Raw genomic sequence first — 14,976 nt, 5'->3', positions numbered from 1 at the left:
GACTTGCACGCTTTCCTCAAGTGTACCAACTGATAATGGAAATGTAAGAAAAAGAGAGGGAAAAAGTATTGTGACCTATGCTGAAAGTATGCTGGGTATGACAGTCCCAAAGTTGCATTTATTGTTCAGCATATGACTTTATTTTGGCACACTTTTCTGCTGTGACACATGGAGTACAAATCATGGTCAGGGTTTCTCCATGGCAGGACTTCCCTTTCCTTCATGTTCAACTGTTTCATAAGAAAGAATAAAGCACACAGCACCAGTCTTCCTTTTCTAGACCCTCAGTGTGTTCCCTACTCGGAAATCATCACTGCATTTCCTTTCCCACCCTTACTTTTCATCCCTGTTGATCTGAAAAGAGAAGCCAGATCTAACTGTATCCTCTCCCCTTGGCCAAGGGAGATAAATGGATCTGTACACAGCAAATCTCCATCATTCTGATAGAATGGTGAAACCAGAAAGGGTTTCCCTAAAAATATCCTCAAGGACAACCTCTTCCCAGCTATAACAACGGGAATGAGTTTGACCTGAGCATATGGAGAACACCCTTTGCATGAGTGAAGGCCAGTGAGTGGCTATCAGGGTGTCATTGGTGCTTCACACTGATTTCATTGACTTTCCTTCTCTCTTTGCGCTTGATTGCAGTGTGCTGAAGCACTCGGTGGATGCCACCTACGAGGAACAGGGCCCCAGCCCTGGCTACCGAATGGAAATGTCTATCTTTTACGTTGTGTATTTTGTTGTCTTCCCTTTTTTCTTTGTGAACATCTTTGTGGCGTTAATCATCATCACCTTCCAAGAGCAAGGAGATAAAGTGATGTCAGAGTGCAGCCTTGAGAAAAACGAGGTACCCGTGTCTTCTGAATCTGGGGGCTCAGAGCACCTCGATCCTAGTGCAAATCCACTCCTCATCCCTCCCATGCCTTAAGGGGCTTTAGAGCAGTTGTTATCTGAGGGTGTGTGGTGTACAGACCAAATACAGACTGTTTCAGCTTCTGCACAAAACCAGGGAGAGCCCCCAGTGCCTCACATTAGCAAGCACTGTCACACGTCCCTATGAACCACACCTCTGCTTCACAGCGAAGGTAGACTTGCACGTTAGCTCAAGTACGTAGGTGTGAAAGGAGGTAAATCTTTGGCCTTTTAGAAGCCAGTCACCAGAAATCAAACTGAACTATGGTTGCTACAACTCCTTAAGGAAAGCTCCTCTCACCAGGCTCTTTAGTGCCTGGCTGACATGATGTCCTAAGAGCAGCCAAAAGCAGGTGCCTTGAGAAGACTGTAAGACCAGGGGAAGCACATATAAGGCTCAGGAGCATCCCAAGTTGGACATGGATTTCTTTAGTGTATCTTTCCTTTATGGATGTACCCAGTTTCCTCCTGAACCCACGCAGATGTTTAGCATCTGCAACATCTGTCTGGGGTCCTGCAGGTTCAATGACCTGTTGTATGAAAACCCATCTCTTTTCATTCATTCTGAAACTGGAACCTGAGTGTTGATGAAAAGAGATGACTTATTAATCAGTTGTTATTTAGTGCATTGTTTGTCTGTATGTCCAAAATAAAGCAAAACATTTAGAAGGTTTTTTACCCATGTTATTCTTAAACTGAGCAGAAAGTATTTTTGCAGTAACTTATGAATTATTACCTAAATCCAAGCTGAGAAAATACTCCAGAATTAAAAGTTCTTGTGGGCAGAAATCAATTTTTAACTTGTGTTATGCTTATGATGATATGAACAGAAATAGCCAACTAAGGGGGGTCTTTGAGAGTTCACAGTGATACTTGTTGGATAATTTCCTGGTAGAGTTCAGTTCACATTCAATGAAACATTATTAGCTACAGAGGTTTTGCTGTGTGTAAGAACATACCTGAGTTTCCCAATAGTTTTTAAGCAGAAATAACACTTTACTGATCCTCTGCTTTCTACAATTACACATCAGGAGGAATTGGACGTGTTTTCTGAAGTGAGCCTGTGCATTCATAACTCCTTTCTCTAAGTAGGACCTACCAGGAGCTGGGTTGTGATGGAAAACTGTCTCCTGGGATTGCAGAGGACCATAGGGGTGTTTGGGGGTTTAATATTTTAACAAATGGCCAAAAGTTATCACTATCTGGGCATCTTGGGCTGCATTTTACAGTAGTCATCAGTACTCACATCGTGTGTGAGAAATGCTTAGAAATACCATCCTCCACTAAATGCTCTGCTCACTCTCCCAATCTGGTATCTCAACTGATGGAGGATGTCAGCCCTTTTCTGTATTCTTTTCATCCCCTTTTTGTTTTGTAGAGGGCCTGCATAGACTTTGCCATAAGTGCCAAGCCACTGACCCGCTACATGCCTCAGAACAAGCAATCTTTTCAATACAAGATGTGGAAATTTGTGGTGTCCCCTCCCTTTGAGTATTTTATCATGGTCATGATTGCACTCAATACCATTGTCCTCATGATGAAGGTTAGTGGGCTCTTACTGAATCTTTCAAATTCTGAGTGAATGAATGTGGTGTTTGCTGGAGAAGCTTTGTACTCTTGATCTAAGAGCTGGGGGGTGATCAGCAGGAACAGCTACCCCTTCTCATTTGCCTGGTGCTGTTTTCAGATGCCTTGTAGTCATGTTTAGATGCCTCAGTCCCCAAAGGGAGGTGGTTTGGTTGTGATGAGATATTAAGAATGGGATTTCGCCACTCAGCACTGTTTTGGCTCATAGCCCCTTCAGTATGTGGCCAGTGGGATGGGAACTTGGATCTGCTGGTCCTGAACTCCCAGCTCAACCTGGGCTTCCTGCTGCAGAGCAGGGCCACTTGAGGATGCTCAAAATCCAGCCATGCCAGGGAAACAACTACAATTTGCAGCAGTGTCAGGCTTCTCGGGAGTGATCCACAGTGCTTAAGAGGAAGAGATGCAGGTGGCTGGATATAGTGGATGATCTCCCCTTCTACCTCTTGTCTAGCCCAGAGTGTCTTCACAGTCAAAGTGTCACCATATTCTCAGGGTCTTCTGGAACAAAACACAGTTCTGCACTTGTCCTGGTCCATGTTGTGCTTACAGGGAGATGTATGCCAGCAACAGTCCTCCAGTCCTGGGGCTCTCTCTAGCTGCCCCATTAGGATAACATGGAGGCAACAGTATGTTTCTGGAGTGGTATGAGTAACTGTGTTGTATCCCCGAGTCTTGCTTAAAGTGAGCACAAGATCTGGCACTACAATGAGCAGGAGTCTTGCAGTCAGACAGGTCAGCGGGGAAGCTTTTATTCTGTAAGTGATCCTCCAGTAACAGCCTTTCTTCCATCCTGGTTTAGTTCTATGATGCTCCAGAAGCATACGAAGAAATGTTGAAATGCCTGAATATTGTGTTTACGTCCATGTTTTCAATGGAATGTGTGCTGAAGATCATTGCCTTTGGTGTGCTGGTATGTGCCTTCCTCATTTACTTTCAACCGATTCCTCTCTTCGTGAAATGCTTGTATTTCATGATGTGCATTTACCCACCCCCACCCCCCCGTGTTGCAAAGAGAAAAATAACCCCTGGATCCCCTTTATCCCCTTTGTGTTTTCATTTGGCAGAATTATTTCCGAGATGCCTGGAATGTCTTTGATTTTGTAACCGTGTTGGGAAGTATTACTGATATTTTAGTAACAGAGATTGCGGTAAGTATGCTTTGCTCAATTTGTTTCATTTAGAAACCAAGCTGTACCCTGTCAAGACATTGCACCTTCTCCCCACCGGTCTTACTCCCTAGAGTTGCCCCTGGGACTCGGTGTGATGATGTCTTTGGGTGACCTGAAAACCTGGTTCCATTAGCTCTACTCTTTCCATGGAGATGAGCACAGCCCCAAAGACTCATGCAAAAAGTTCTGATGAGCGCAACAGTGCTAGGGACCCTGCTAGAAAGCAGCCTTTCTTTCTTGTTCAGAAAATGACTCTAACCCCGAGCCATTTTTGCCTATTAATGGAAAAATCCTGTTGAATTTAATAGAGGGAAAAGATCAAAAGGATTCTGTTGAAGACTGCTGGTTTATAGCGTGAGGTGCTTTGCGGGGCACACAGACACATCTATCCCCTTGGGGCTCCTACCCAATCTTGGTCACGAGGCTGAATGAAGGTGATAAGAGGGGTGACCAGAACATAGAAACAGGCAAAAACTCATCAGCCTGCAGTGTGTGCTTGGTGCATTTCTGTTCTGTGCACTAAAGCTTTGTGAGGCGATGATTCAAACAGCTTCACCAGAGTGTTTGTTGGCCAGCCCTGCACTGGCTGCTGTGCCCCTGCTAATGTGGCCTGTAGATGACATGAACTGTACAAACTAGACGTTAAATTCAAGAGGATTTTTCCACGTGGGTAGCAAATGTCTCACTCAAGCCCTGACAACCTGGTGCTTCCCATTCTATGAACTGCTCCTCTCCTCTTCCAGCGCATGTTTTAGCTAAGGATGCTGTACCTCTGTGTGATGAATTTGAACTTTACCATAATGTTTTTTTCTCAGTTCCTGGGATTTGCTTATTGATCTGTTTTGTGTGTGCTGAGAACTATGCTCCCAGACTTCTTTACAGGACATTCAGCTGGTGGTGAAGACCATGTTACTGTTTCTAACAAAATGCACTATAATCTAACCTCTTTGGTGCAAAAAAAAGCACAACCACCCCCCAGTTTTACTCCCCAAACGAATGGTGCTCATTTAATGGTTGGTGAATCCTATTGTGTAGGTTTTGGATTACCTTTTGCTCTCAATGCACAGCTTACAGCCAGGATAAAGTGACCCAGATCAAACACAAGGTCTAACTACCACTTCTTTGAGTGCTTAAATCCTTGCACTGATGGTTTTTCCCACTCCCTTTCATGGGACACGCTTGCCAGTCTCAGGTCACCAGACTTTTGCCTTGATTTGAAACTCAGTGAAAACATTTGCAAGTCAGCTACAAACAGAGACTGTTCTCTTCCACCCCTCCTTTGGGAAGAAGCATCACAACCAACTCACATGTGGCAAGGGAGCCTGTGGTCTCTCAGAGGTTGGTATCTTCTCCTTTAGGAAGATGTCTCCTTCACAACACCAAGCCCACATGCTTCTTGTTAAAGTCCTGCTTTGTACAGCTACTCAGCAGGCAGAGAGCAGGATCAGTGTTGCCTGTTCTCTGCTTGGCAGTAACGTCTCTGTTTTCCAGCATCAAAGGCAGCAGCAATTTGGGGATGCCTTTGAAGAGTAGTATGAATTACCTCTAAAACCAGTCAGTAAACTCCAGTAGTGTTAAGCTCCCAACCACCTACTCTCCTTTCCATTATCCTCCCAGGTAGTAATGGAGAGGCTTTCAGTTTTGGAATACTAGATCCATTAAGTCAAGCCTTTAAGAGAACTTTCTAATGTAGTTTAACAGCTTTCTCTGCAGTCTGTGCAATACAAAGCTGCTCACAAACATGTCTTAAACATAAAATCCTTATGTCCCCAGGTACCACTCCAGCCCCTGACCTCTTGGTCCTCTGTCTCAGGCCGTTGACGTCTCTAAATCTTCCCCTTCTTCAGCATTTCCATATAGCTATCACATCTCCTTTCCACATGTTTTCCCTTGGGGCATATAGGGTGGAAAACCATCAGAACGATCCAGCACCCTGCTCTGGTTCTGTTTTGTTGGCTCCACAATAGATTGTAGCACGTGTTATTCTGGCCCACAGTGCATCAGGGGAAACCCAAGAGGTCCCAAAGTTGCCTGGGAAAATCCAGGACTGTTTTGCCACCTGGGAAGTGGCACAATACACGAATATTCTGGAAGAGTTACACTTTAATCCAACTTTGTAATGTATAACTTGCTGTTTTGCTAAACTAGAGGTGCACCTAAGTCACTTACATACTTCTGGTATGGAGAACCAATTAAAAAATGCAGAAAGGGGCTGGAAAACCCGATGCAGTGACAGTAAATAAACTGTTTGCAAACAGCAGGGACCAAGACAGGACCAAGCCGGTGAGTGTCTCAGTCACAGAACACAGATCACTTGTGTGGCCTCCAAGTCTTCAATACCATAGCCTCTGCTCAAACTCTCTTTGCCCATTAGATTTCCAGGTAGGGTAGAGGAGTAGCTAAGGGTCAGGATGAAGATTGACTCTGCACAAAACACAGTAGCTAATGTTGAGCCCCACTCCATCAGCTTCCTGTCTCAGTCCATGGTCAGGGGTGCAGCAGCTCTATGAGCTCTACAAAGCTGAGAATAGACAAAGCAGAGACCAGGTTTTTGCTTGCCACAACTCAGAGCTCTCTTCACAGCAGAGGATGCCCTCTTCTCCCTTTGCCTTCCTCAGCTCCAACCTCTCTTTGGCTGGCAAGCAACCATGGGGATAGCTGGGTGGCACCCCCCATTCATCCTTCCCTAAGCATTCAGCCCCATTGTTCCCCATCCACGCAGGCTGAGAAGTGGGGGTCACCCGCTCAGGTGACCCCCACAGTGTGAACTTAATGCTTCTGTGCCTGCAACAACCACACATGAATCATAGAATCCCAGCCTGGTTAGAGTTGGAAAGGACCTTAAAATCATCTAATTCCAACCCCCTGCCATGGACATGGACACCTTCCACTAGGGCAGGTTGCTCCAAGCCCCGTCCAACCTGGCCTTGAGAACTGCCAGGGATGGGGCATTCACAGCTGCGATTCCCTACAGAGAGGGGATGCTATCTGGGTAAGACTTTGAGATCAGGCTCACACGTAGTTACAGGAGCACCACTTTTCTCCATGACTATATTTTCCAGATATAAGGTAAATGAACCTGCTGACCTGGGCAGTCTCACCTCTGCTTCCACCAGCTGTGCTACATCGGTACTTTAGCCCACTGAAAAGTAAAGATAAAAGGAAAAGACATGTTGATTAACTGCTTTATTTTGATTTTCTAGTCATGTCATATGTAATTTACTTTGTGAATGCTGTGGGATATGTATATATATTTTTTTATTTCCTTAGGCAAAAACACGTATGTCAGTTTTTTACCCTCTCAGTAACTGAGGTATAACAGGGGGCACCAAGGAGGAGGTGTCTGAATGGGCATATAGCAAACTGACATCTATTTCTATGCCTGGAAATACAAAAACCATCCTGACAAGTGTTTGTGAATTGCCTCCCAATTTGCATTACAAAGTGAAATGCAAATATCTACTGCACTATCTGTGTTACCCTTTAGGATCCAGAACCTGTTTTGGTTTGAAGCATTTTTTGATTTATATAACTATCACAAAATAACACCCCCCTAAAAACCCAACAGTTTCTTTTCCAGTGAAATTTTCAGAGTTTCCTTTTTTGCTTGTCCTGATTACTCATTTTCTCTTTTTGTTTCCTGTTTTGTTCTTTATTTTCCTTATCTACCTGCTGAATCACGCCATCCAATCAACATACAATGCGAAAACCATGTCTCCGTCTGTATGTTGTGCACCTGCTGCTCAAAAAAACCCAATAAATTTGTAAATAACCTTGCAAAATCCCCATCCATGACAACATCACATATAGGACACGGTTGGTTTCATTGAATTTAAGCAATTCTTTAAATTCTCTGCTTTTATTTTCTCTCGTTTTTCTTTAATTTGACTCGTTTTTGATGAGATTTCCGATTGCACTGGTGACAAAAAAGCCTCACTGCAGCGTGCCTCAAAACTGGCTTCTTTCCTGCATCTTCTACCCCTTGGCTAATTGGTGACGTGAGGCAAATGCAGTTACCAATAGCCTGTTCTCTGCTCTTTGTTACACCTGGCAATGATAAAGGGGAGACTGACACTTGCTTTATTTTGGTGGAAAATTGAATGAGAATAGGAGGGAAGGATGCTGCTGGATGACCTGGAGTAAAGAAGATTGTCTGGCTGGAAAACCCTACCTCTTGTGAGTGGTGGAACCAAATTCAGCTCTCAGAAACTGGTTTTCTTTTAGGGTGAGCTTTCTGCAAAGGGAAGCAGCACCTTTCAGAGGGCTGCCTTACAGGTACTTTAAGCCTGTGGTTTACACTGTAAGGTAAGGCAAAAAAAAATGATTGAAGTGATTACAGACTTGCTTCTCTCAAATCAAAAGAGAACTCATAGGAAAGAGGGACTTTGAAAACTCTTTGTGATACCAGCATATAGAAGCATTTTGCCACCACAGTGGACACAGAGTCCCTGGATGCAAAAGCAAAGATCTGAAATAAAATTCAGAAGCCCTGTTATGAACAGGGCTGAAGAGCACTGGCAACCAGATCCCACTGGGAATTTAGTGCCTGGCTCTAAAGATGCCTTTGGCAATACTGGCCTTTTTCTTTGAAAATCATAAATTAAGCAAAACAGAATGAATGAAGAAAAATACAATCTAAGAAAATACAGATAATTGTCTTGGCTGTGGCTAATAACACAAATGAGACCGTAAGCTTATCAAAACTACTTGCTTGGCCACCTGACAACAGCTCTCGGATCTGTGTTAAAATCTGGTCTTCCTGTTGCACAGTTGCTGTTAAGAAGTAAAGCAGAGTGAATCTTTATGGCAGACTGCAAATATGGTCTATGTGTGCTTCCTGGAGGGTCACAAAAGGGAATTGTCTGCTAGGAAGTAGCATAGAAAATAGATGACAAAGGCCTGGCATAATCTGAGAATTGGAACCATTACAGATGTGTGGAAGCTTAGAGGATGTCTTTGGAGACTTCATCTTCTGTGCCCCTGGTCCAGGCAGCACAGAGGAGTGCTCTGGCATCAGCTGCACACAGGGAAAACATACCGGAAAAAGTCAGCTTATTTCAGTTTGGCCAAATTTTGGCCTTGTTGCTGTGTTAAAGATTTAAATGCTCATCCCAAGGTTTGTTAGGATTGCAGTCTCTCTAGTCATGTGTGCAGGTCCAGGATCCCTCTATCACTCAGGATCCAAGATGGATCTTTGGAGCACCAAGTTGTCCTCTGGAGCTGCCTTCTTCCTTCCACTGCTGATGATGGGAGCATACAGTGACTGCAGCAGAAGCACCAAAGTTTAAAGATAGGAGGGAATGAGGAGAGATCTGGGCATCACACACAAAATCACTTCTGGCTCAGGATGAAAGGACACGATATGATATGCTTATAACTGCAGTGTCCCCAAGACACAGACCAGTGTGGCAAACATCTTCAGCCTTTTAAAATCAGCAAGGCTTTCCCCAGGCTTCAGAGGAAGCCAAGACCCTGTGCAAGGTTCAGGATCTCCTCTTCAGTACTGACAAGGGACATTTAAATGGGAACACAACCATTTCCTCTAGAGTAGTTCCTTAGCACAATAGGTTAATTCTTGTTGATGCTGGATGAAGACAACTGCCAAAGCTTCCTGAGTGATCCCATTCTTGGCTTGCTTGGATTCCTCTTCCCACAGCTCCTTGTGACTTTGGGTGAGCCTTTCATTTTGAGGACAGAAAACTGAAGTTTCAAGCCTACGGGGTGGTTGTGTTCTGCAACAGGGCTGGAGAAAACAGCAGGGATGAGCAGCTCAAATTCTCCCAAATGCATTGCCACGTAATGGACCCTCCTTATACATCCTGCAGAGCTTGTTCAGCCACGGCACAAACCCCTCATTCCTGCTGCAGGTTTCAGAATCCAAAATGTTACTGAGCTGGTGCTTTGCCACTGGTGTACAGAATGGAGCTTGTTCCGCATCCCTGCGGATGGTGGGCACAGCTCTAGCATTTGAGAGGAAACCACTCTTCTGCTGAAGAACAGATCTGAGCAATGATTGCATATCCTCATCTTCGTGTCTTCTCAGTATGGAAAACACCCTAAGACAGGGCAAAGGGGCTGTCTGCCCACGGTGGGACAACAATCAAGGCCAGTTCTTTATCTGCTACATCCTGCTTTGCAGTTTGCTCCAGGAATGATATCTCTCAACGGAGCTTTGGTCATACTTTGGTCATGGGAAGCTGTGGCTGTGCCCATCACCACAGAGCCTGGTGGGTAACTGTGGGCCTTTGGTACCAGGGCTCTCTCTTTAAGGAAAATAGTGACAGGCCAGGAGGAGATTTGCCAGTCCTCAGGTGGATCATAAAACCATAAAGCTATGGTGCTTCTCATGAGCACCAGACAGCCTTTAGCACCTGTGCAACAGCAAAGCAAACTAAAACCTGGAATGCAACACCTTGATAACCCAGAGGATGGTCATCTGTGTGTAATGTGGTGGCTAAGTGGGAGAAGAATTAATGCAAATTGCTGTTATATACAAGAAATATTGCAATGTGGAGTTTCCCCTTTAACTGCATGCGGTTCTAATACCTGCCTGGATAGCTGAGGTATCGAAGGATGGGTTTTCTACCTGGTGTGCTGAGGGTTACACACGTGGAGCCCTTCCATCCATCATGAGCGTGTGTAACTTTGCCTCCCTACAAACAGCGCAGAGAACAGTCCTTCGATCAGTCTGCAGATGTTGGTGACTGGATTTTCCTGGGTTGTGAGTGGTGCCCAGCAGAGCTGAGGCTCTGGCTGCACTTGAAGATATGGCACTGCATAACTCAGGGAGGGTTTGGGGAAAGAAAGAAAAGGTTATGGGTTGTTTGTCCCTCCAAATCCCAGGAAGTAGGTAGTTATAGATGTAAGTGCAGTTTTGAGCCCCCTGTTCCATACTGTATATATGGACACTATTCTCTATAACGCCTCATGTAACACAGGGGTAGCCTGAGCTAAGTATGACCTGCAGTTGGCCTAGACCAAAGCTGATGTTAAGCATCATGTCAGCTGTGGTCATGGGATTAAAGCAAAGCCTGAACAAAACAATATTCTTCCTGTTAAGCTGCAGTAAAACAAGGGAAAAGAGAGGTAAGGCAGGTTCATATACAGAAACACAGATCCTGCACATGCTGAGTGTGCACATGCTCCTTGGAGGCACCTTAGGTCTGGCTTGAGCATTGCTCTGAAGGTAATTTGTCAGGCTTGCAGGCATGATACCCAAGTGCCATGAACATTACACATAAGGTCTGATCCAGTGGGGAGACCTTCCATCATTAAATGGGCTCTGGGTTAAATCTTTGCCCTGCAAAGGTCTATCTGGTCTATCAGCCACTGCCACAGGGGAAACAGGCTACTAAGGACCAAATTAGTGATGGCACCCATTTATCCAGCCATGGTCCAGCTCTGCCCCTGGGTCTTATATGTCCCTTACCTGTTAAGGTGTCATTTTGTGAAGGGATGTGAAAAATGAACCAGAAGCCGAAGCTAAGAGACAAGTGTTGAAGTTTTAATGCTTATTTTGCTGACCTTGAACAACCCAGGGGAATCCTCGCTTGTCTTTTGCCTGCCAGAGCTGAATTCTGTTGCTGACTTGAATGAGCTCAGTGTCGTCTGCTCTTTCATTGAACATACCTGTGCTTTTCTCTTTTCTCTTTATTTGAGGACTGAGTCTGATATACGGTCTGTGCCTAACTCTGAGCTGCTTGTGTTTTTAAAATGAGAGAAACCGAGTGCATGCCTGAGACTGATTCCTTGAACTCTGGGATTGGTGGAATGCGATGCTAATGCCCCCAAAACTGAGCTGGCATTTAAATATATGAATAGATCCAACAAGCCCCCCCAAATTCAGCATGAGCTCTGTAGCCAAATGAGCAAGAAATGTGGGTCATTTCAGTATGACTGGGTATCTCCTGGTTAAGCAGTAATACAAGGAAAAGACTATTTTTGCTCATCTTTACCAACAGGAGCTCCTTATGATTATATTTTCCACTCCACTGCTCAATAGTTTAAAGTGGGATGCTTTCTCTTTAGCTTACTCAGTCAAATAAGTGGCTGCGAACAGAGATTCATAAATAAGCAAATTGGAATTAGTATGGAAAGGGGGGATATTTTTAAGCTCCTTAAAATAGGAGGGCAAGAGGGATCTGGCTTTTGCATGTTTTGTTTTGGAAAGAACCCTCTCTAGATTAGCTCATTGGGGCAAGAAACCTCTTTTCCCTGAAGGAAAGATAAAAATGGGGTGTGGGGTAGGGAGAATCATACAAACCCAACGGAAATGGGAATCTGTACCCAGCAGTTCTTTGATCCACCTGCAAAGGCACATTTAATATTAATCTAAAAAATCAGCAGGTTCCTAAGGCCCCCTCCTGCTGTTGAACCCTCAATCCGCCCAATTGATTTGCTGCCACTGATACATCTTCCAAACAGTCTTGCTGGTGCCATTTCTCCTTGATGAGCCTGTCCAGTCACATGTTGTATAAACCTTTAAAACCTCCAGGTTAGAAAACATCCTCATTCCTTCAAGGATGTTTTAATCTTCACTGGACGATGCCTTTCTTTGTTAAGGTAGAGGTTATACGTCCACTCCTTTGCAACTGTCTTGGCTTAAGTTCAATTCATTGTAGAAAGAGAACTGACCAAGACTTCAAAACAACCTCATTCTTTATGAAATGATAATATGGCACCACTGCCTCTCCCTGAGTCTTTATGGGGAGAAAATCTGCCTTGCTCAAAGAAAATAAGCCCTCCATGGACAGCGTGAAAAGGCCTTTTCCTTTTCCATCATTGACCCAGTAGCAGAGGGGAGGGCTCTTGTGGAGAGGGATTTTCTCATACTTGCTGCATGTGGAGTGATCTGCACTGACGAATGTTTCTTTTGGAAGGTTTTCTGGTGGCCGATTTGCTGCTTAGATCGTGAAGCTGGTAATTTTAATTTCTTTTTTGCGGGCTGTGGTTTCCAATCGCGTTAATTTCTGAAGGACACAAACCCTTTACTTTCCGCAGGACAACTTCATCAACCTCAGCTTCCTGCGGCTCTTCAGGGCAGCCAGACTTATCAAGCTCCTCCGGCAGGGTTACACTATCCGCATCTTGCTCTGGACATTTGTGCAGTCATTTAAGGTGGGTGTTATGCAGGTGGGAGGCAGGGAAGAGACAGGGGGAGATGGTGATGCTTGGCATGTCTGTAGCATCCTTCACTGAGTATCAAAGAGCTTCTCTTTGCCAAGGGAACTGCCTATCTGCACTTCTACAAAGCAATTAGAGGAATATTGCTAACTGATTTGTACTGACATCAGTACAAATCAGCTACAAATTGAAATCAGTACAAATTAGTACAAACTGAACATCCTCTGAATATATCAGGGGATGAGCAGTTTGGAAGCTGAGTCTGAAAGGTGGATGGCTCCTGATGCAGACTTGCAAGTGTGCAAGCTTTGGCTGCCCTTGAAACTCTACGAAATCCCCATGGCAAAGTCTTGAGACTTGAGTATTTGCATAAGGAAATGATTGATAAGTGCCTTCATGCCTGCTGTTTGCTGCAGCAAGTGCAAGGTTAAATTGCTTTCACTGGATTTCAGTGCCTCATAGAGGCAAACCCTAAGGCAGTGCATTTTGATGCTATAAACTGTGAAGCTGCATAGCACAGAGCTGTGTTTGTATGACTTGGAGGATTAAAAACCGAGGTTGTGCTCTAAAGTTGAGCCAGTTGCTTTTCCAGGTTTCCTTTACCCCTACCCCTCCTCAGAGTCTTGTGGCTGGCATTAACTTGTGGCACAGGGGTGTCTGCAGCTGGATATGGCTCTTCTGAACAAAGAGACCCTCATATAACTGCCTTACAGTAGCTTAGCTCTCAACCTCTGCCTAGATTTGTGTTAGCTGTTTTCCAGATCTATAAGAGCCCACATGCCCCGAAGTTGGGTATTGAACAGCTCTCGGCTCATTTGCAGCCCATTTCTACAGCTTGTGTTTTATCTCTGGCTATGGGGCATATGCAGTGCAGAAAGGACATCACTTAATCTGAAATGAAAACACTTCCCTGCATTAATTACCCATTCATTTAGCTTGAGTGGGAAGGAGCTGTTACTCTCAGCTTGGTTACTGTCATCATTACATTGTAGCCTACACTGGTTTCTTGCTGAAACTCAGTCTGTTCCTTCTCCTGGGGTTGCAATCTGTGCCTGTTTCAGAGCAGGAACTTGTCTACTAAATTTACAGCAAGGTCATTAAAAATTAATGTTCATACAATCATACATAGAAAGTGTCAGTGGTTGCCAGTAGCTCCAGTGCTTGCTGCGGAACTTCTTACTGTGCTTTCCCTGGTTACTGCTGATCTGCTTGCAGGGATGTATGGAGAGCCATTGGAAAGCCCAGACTGTTTTGTGATCGATGAATACGTGTCTCCTGGGGTTTGTCTTTTGAAGGCTGCCAGAATTCATAGAATCACAGAACCCCAGCCTGGTTTGTGCTGGAAGGGACCTTAAAGCTCCTCCAGCTCCAACCCCTGCCACAGGCAGGGACCCCTTCCACTGGAGCAGCTTGCTCCAAGCCCCTGTGTCCAACCTGGCCTTGAACACTGCCAGGGATGGGGCAGCCACAGCTTCTCTGGGCACCCTGTGCCAGCACCTCAGCACCCTCATAGTTTTCTTCCCAGTTCCTTCATCTGAAGGAAGAATGCCAGAAATCAAAGGGAATTTAATGCTATCAGCTGATGTTTTCTTCTGTTGTCATTAATGTTGCCTTCTCCTTTTCCACAGGCCTTGCCTTATGTGTGTCTCCTCATTGCAATGCTCTTCTTCATCTATGCCATCATTGGCATGCAGGTAAAAAGTTGAGCTTTCATACTGACCATAATCAGCCTGGTTTTGTCCTGCTGGTTCAGGATGCAAATGGGTTATTGCCTCCACAGGAAGATCAACAACTGACAGGAAGAGGGAAAAGCTCCTCTTGTCTGGTGTCAGGTACCTCAGAAATGGGGAAAAAGAAGCCACGTTTTCTATGCTCATTGCCAAGTTTTGTGTTGAACGTGGCCCTGGGTGTACAAAGGGAAAGGGCAAGCAGGAAAACCAGCTACAGGAGCCACAGCACAGCATCTGCAAGGCATTGGTGGGCAGCCATGTCTCCCTTGAGCAGAACATGCCCCTTTCTGAGAACAGGCACATCAAGAGGCTGAGAGCAGGGAGCAGCTCAGGCTCTGCACCATCCTAATAACAAATAAGGAAGTTCTCCTGACCTGGGATGGAGCTGGTGTTGGAAAGGGTCTGTGTGAAGATGAAGCACATTAACCTTGGTTTTGTCCCTATTTAATCTC

The 14,976-nt window shown here is 44.9% G+C and overlaps 1 protein-coding gene across 12 annotated transcripts in view; it reads left to right on the top strand.

Annotated features, from left to right (window-relative positions):
* CACNA1B (calcium voltage-gated channel subunit alpha1 B) overlaps window positions 1–14,976 on the top strand; it is a 296,644-nt gene that overhangs the window by 239,271 nt on the left and 42,397 nt on the right. For all 12 annotated transcript variants that reach the window (XM_061352969.1, XM_061352960.1, XM_061352959.1 and 9 more), the window contains 6 exons: window positions 649–850; window positions 2,294–2,458; window positions 3,302–3,412; window positions 3,567–3,650; window positions 12,672–12,788; window positions 14,423–14,488. In XM_061352969.1, coding sequence (XP_061208953.1) covers window positions 649–850; window positions 2,294–2,458; window positions 3,302–3,412; window positions 3,567–3,650; window positions 12,672–12,788; window positions 14,423–14,488 — 745 coding nt within the window. The remainder of the gene's footprint in view (window positions 1–648; window positions 851–2,293; window positions 2,459–3,301; window positions 3,413–3,566; window positions 3,651–12,671; window positions 12,789–14,422; window positions 14,489–14,976) is intronic.

This window comes from Neopsephotus bourkii, unplaced genomic scaffold, assembly GCF_033783945.1.
Source record: "Neopsephotus bourkii isolate Nb327-2 ecotype Australia unplaced genomic scaffold, CSIRO-AGI_Nbou_v1 NB_659, whole genome shotgun sequence".
NCBI classification, from domain to species: domain Eukaryota; kingdom Metazoa; phylum Chordata; class Aves; order Psittaciformes; family Psittacidae; genus Neopsephotus; species Neopsephotus bourkii.
Note: the sequence above shows the minus strand (reverse complement) of the source record. Positions and strands in the feature narration are given on the sequence as shown.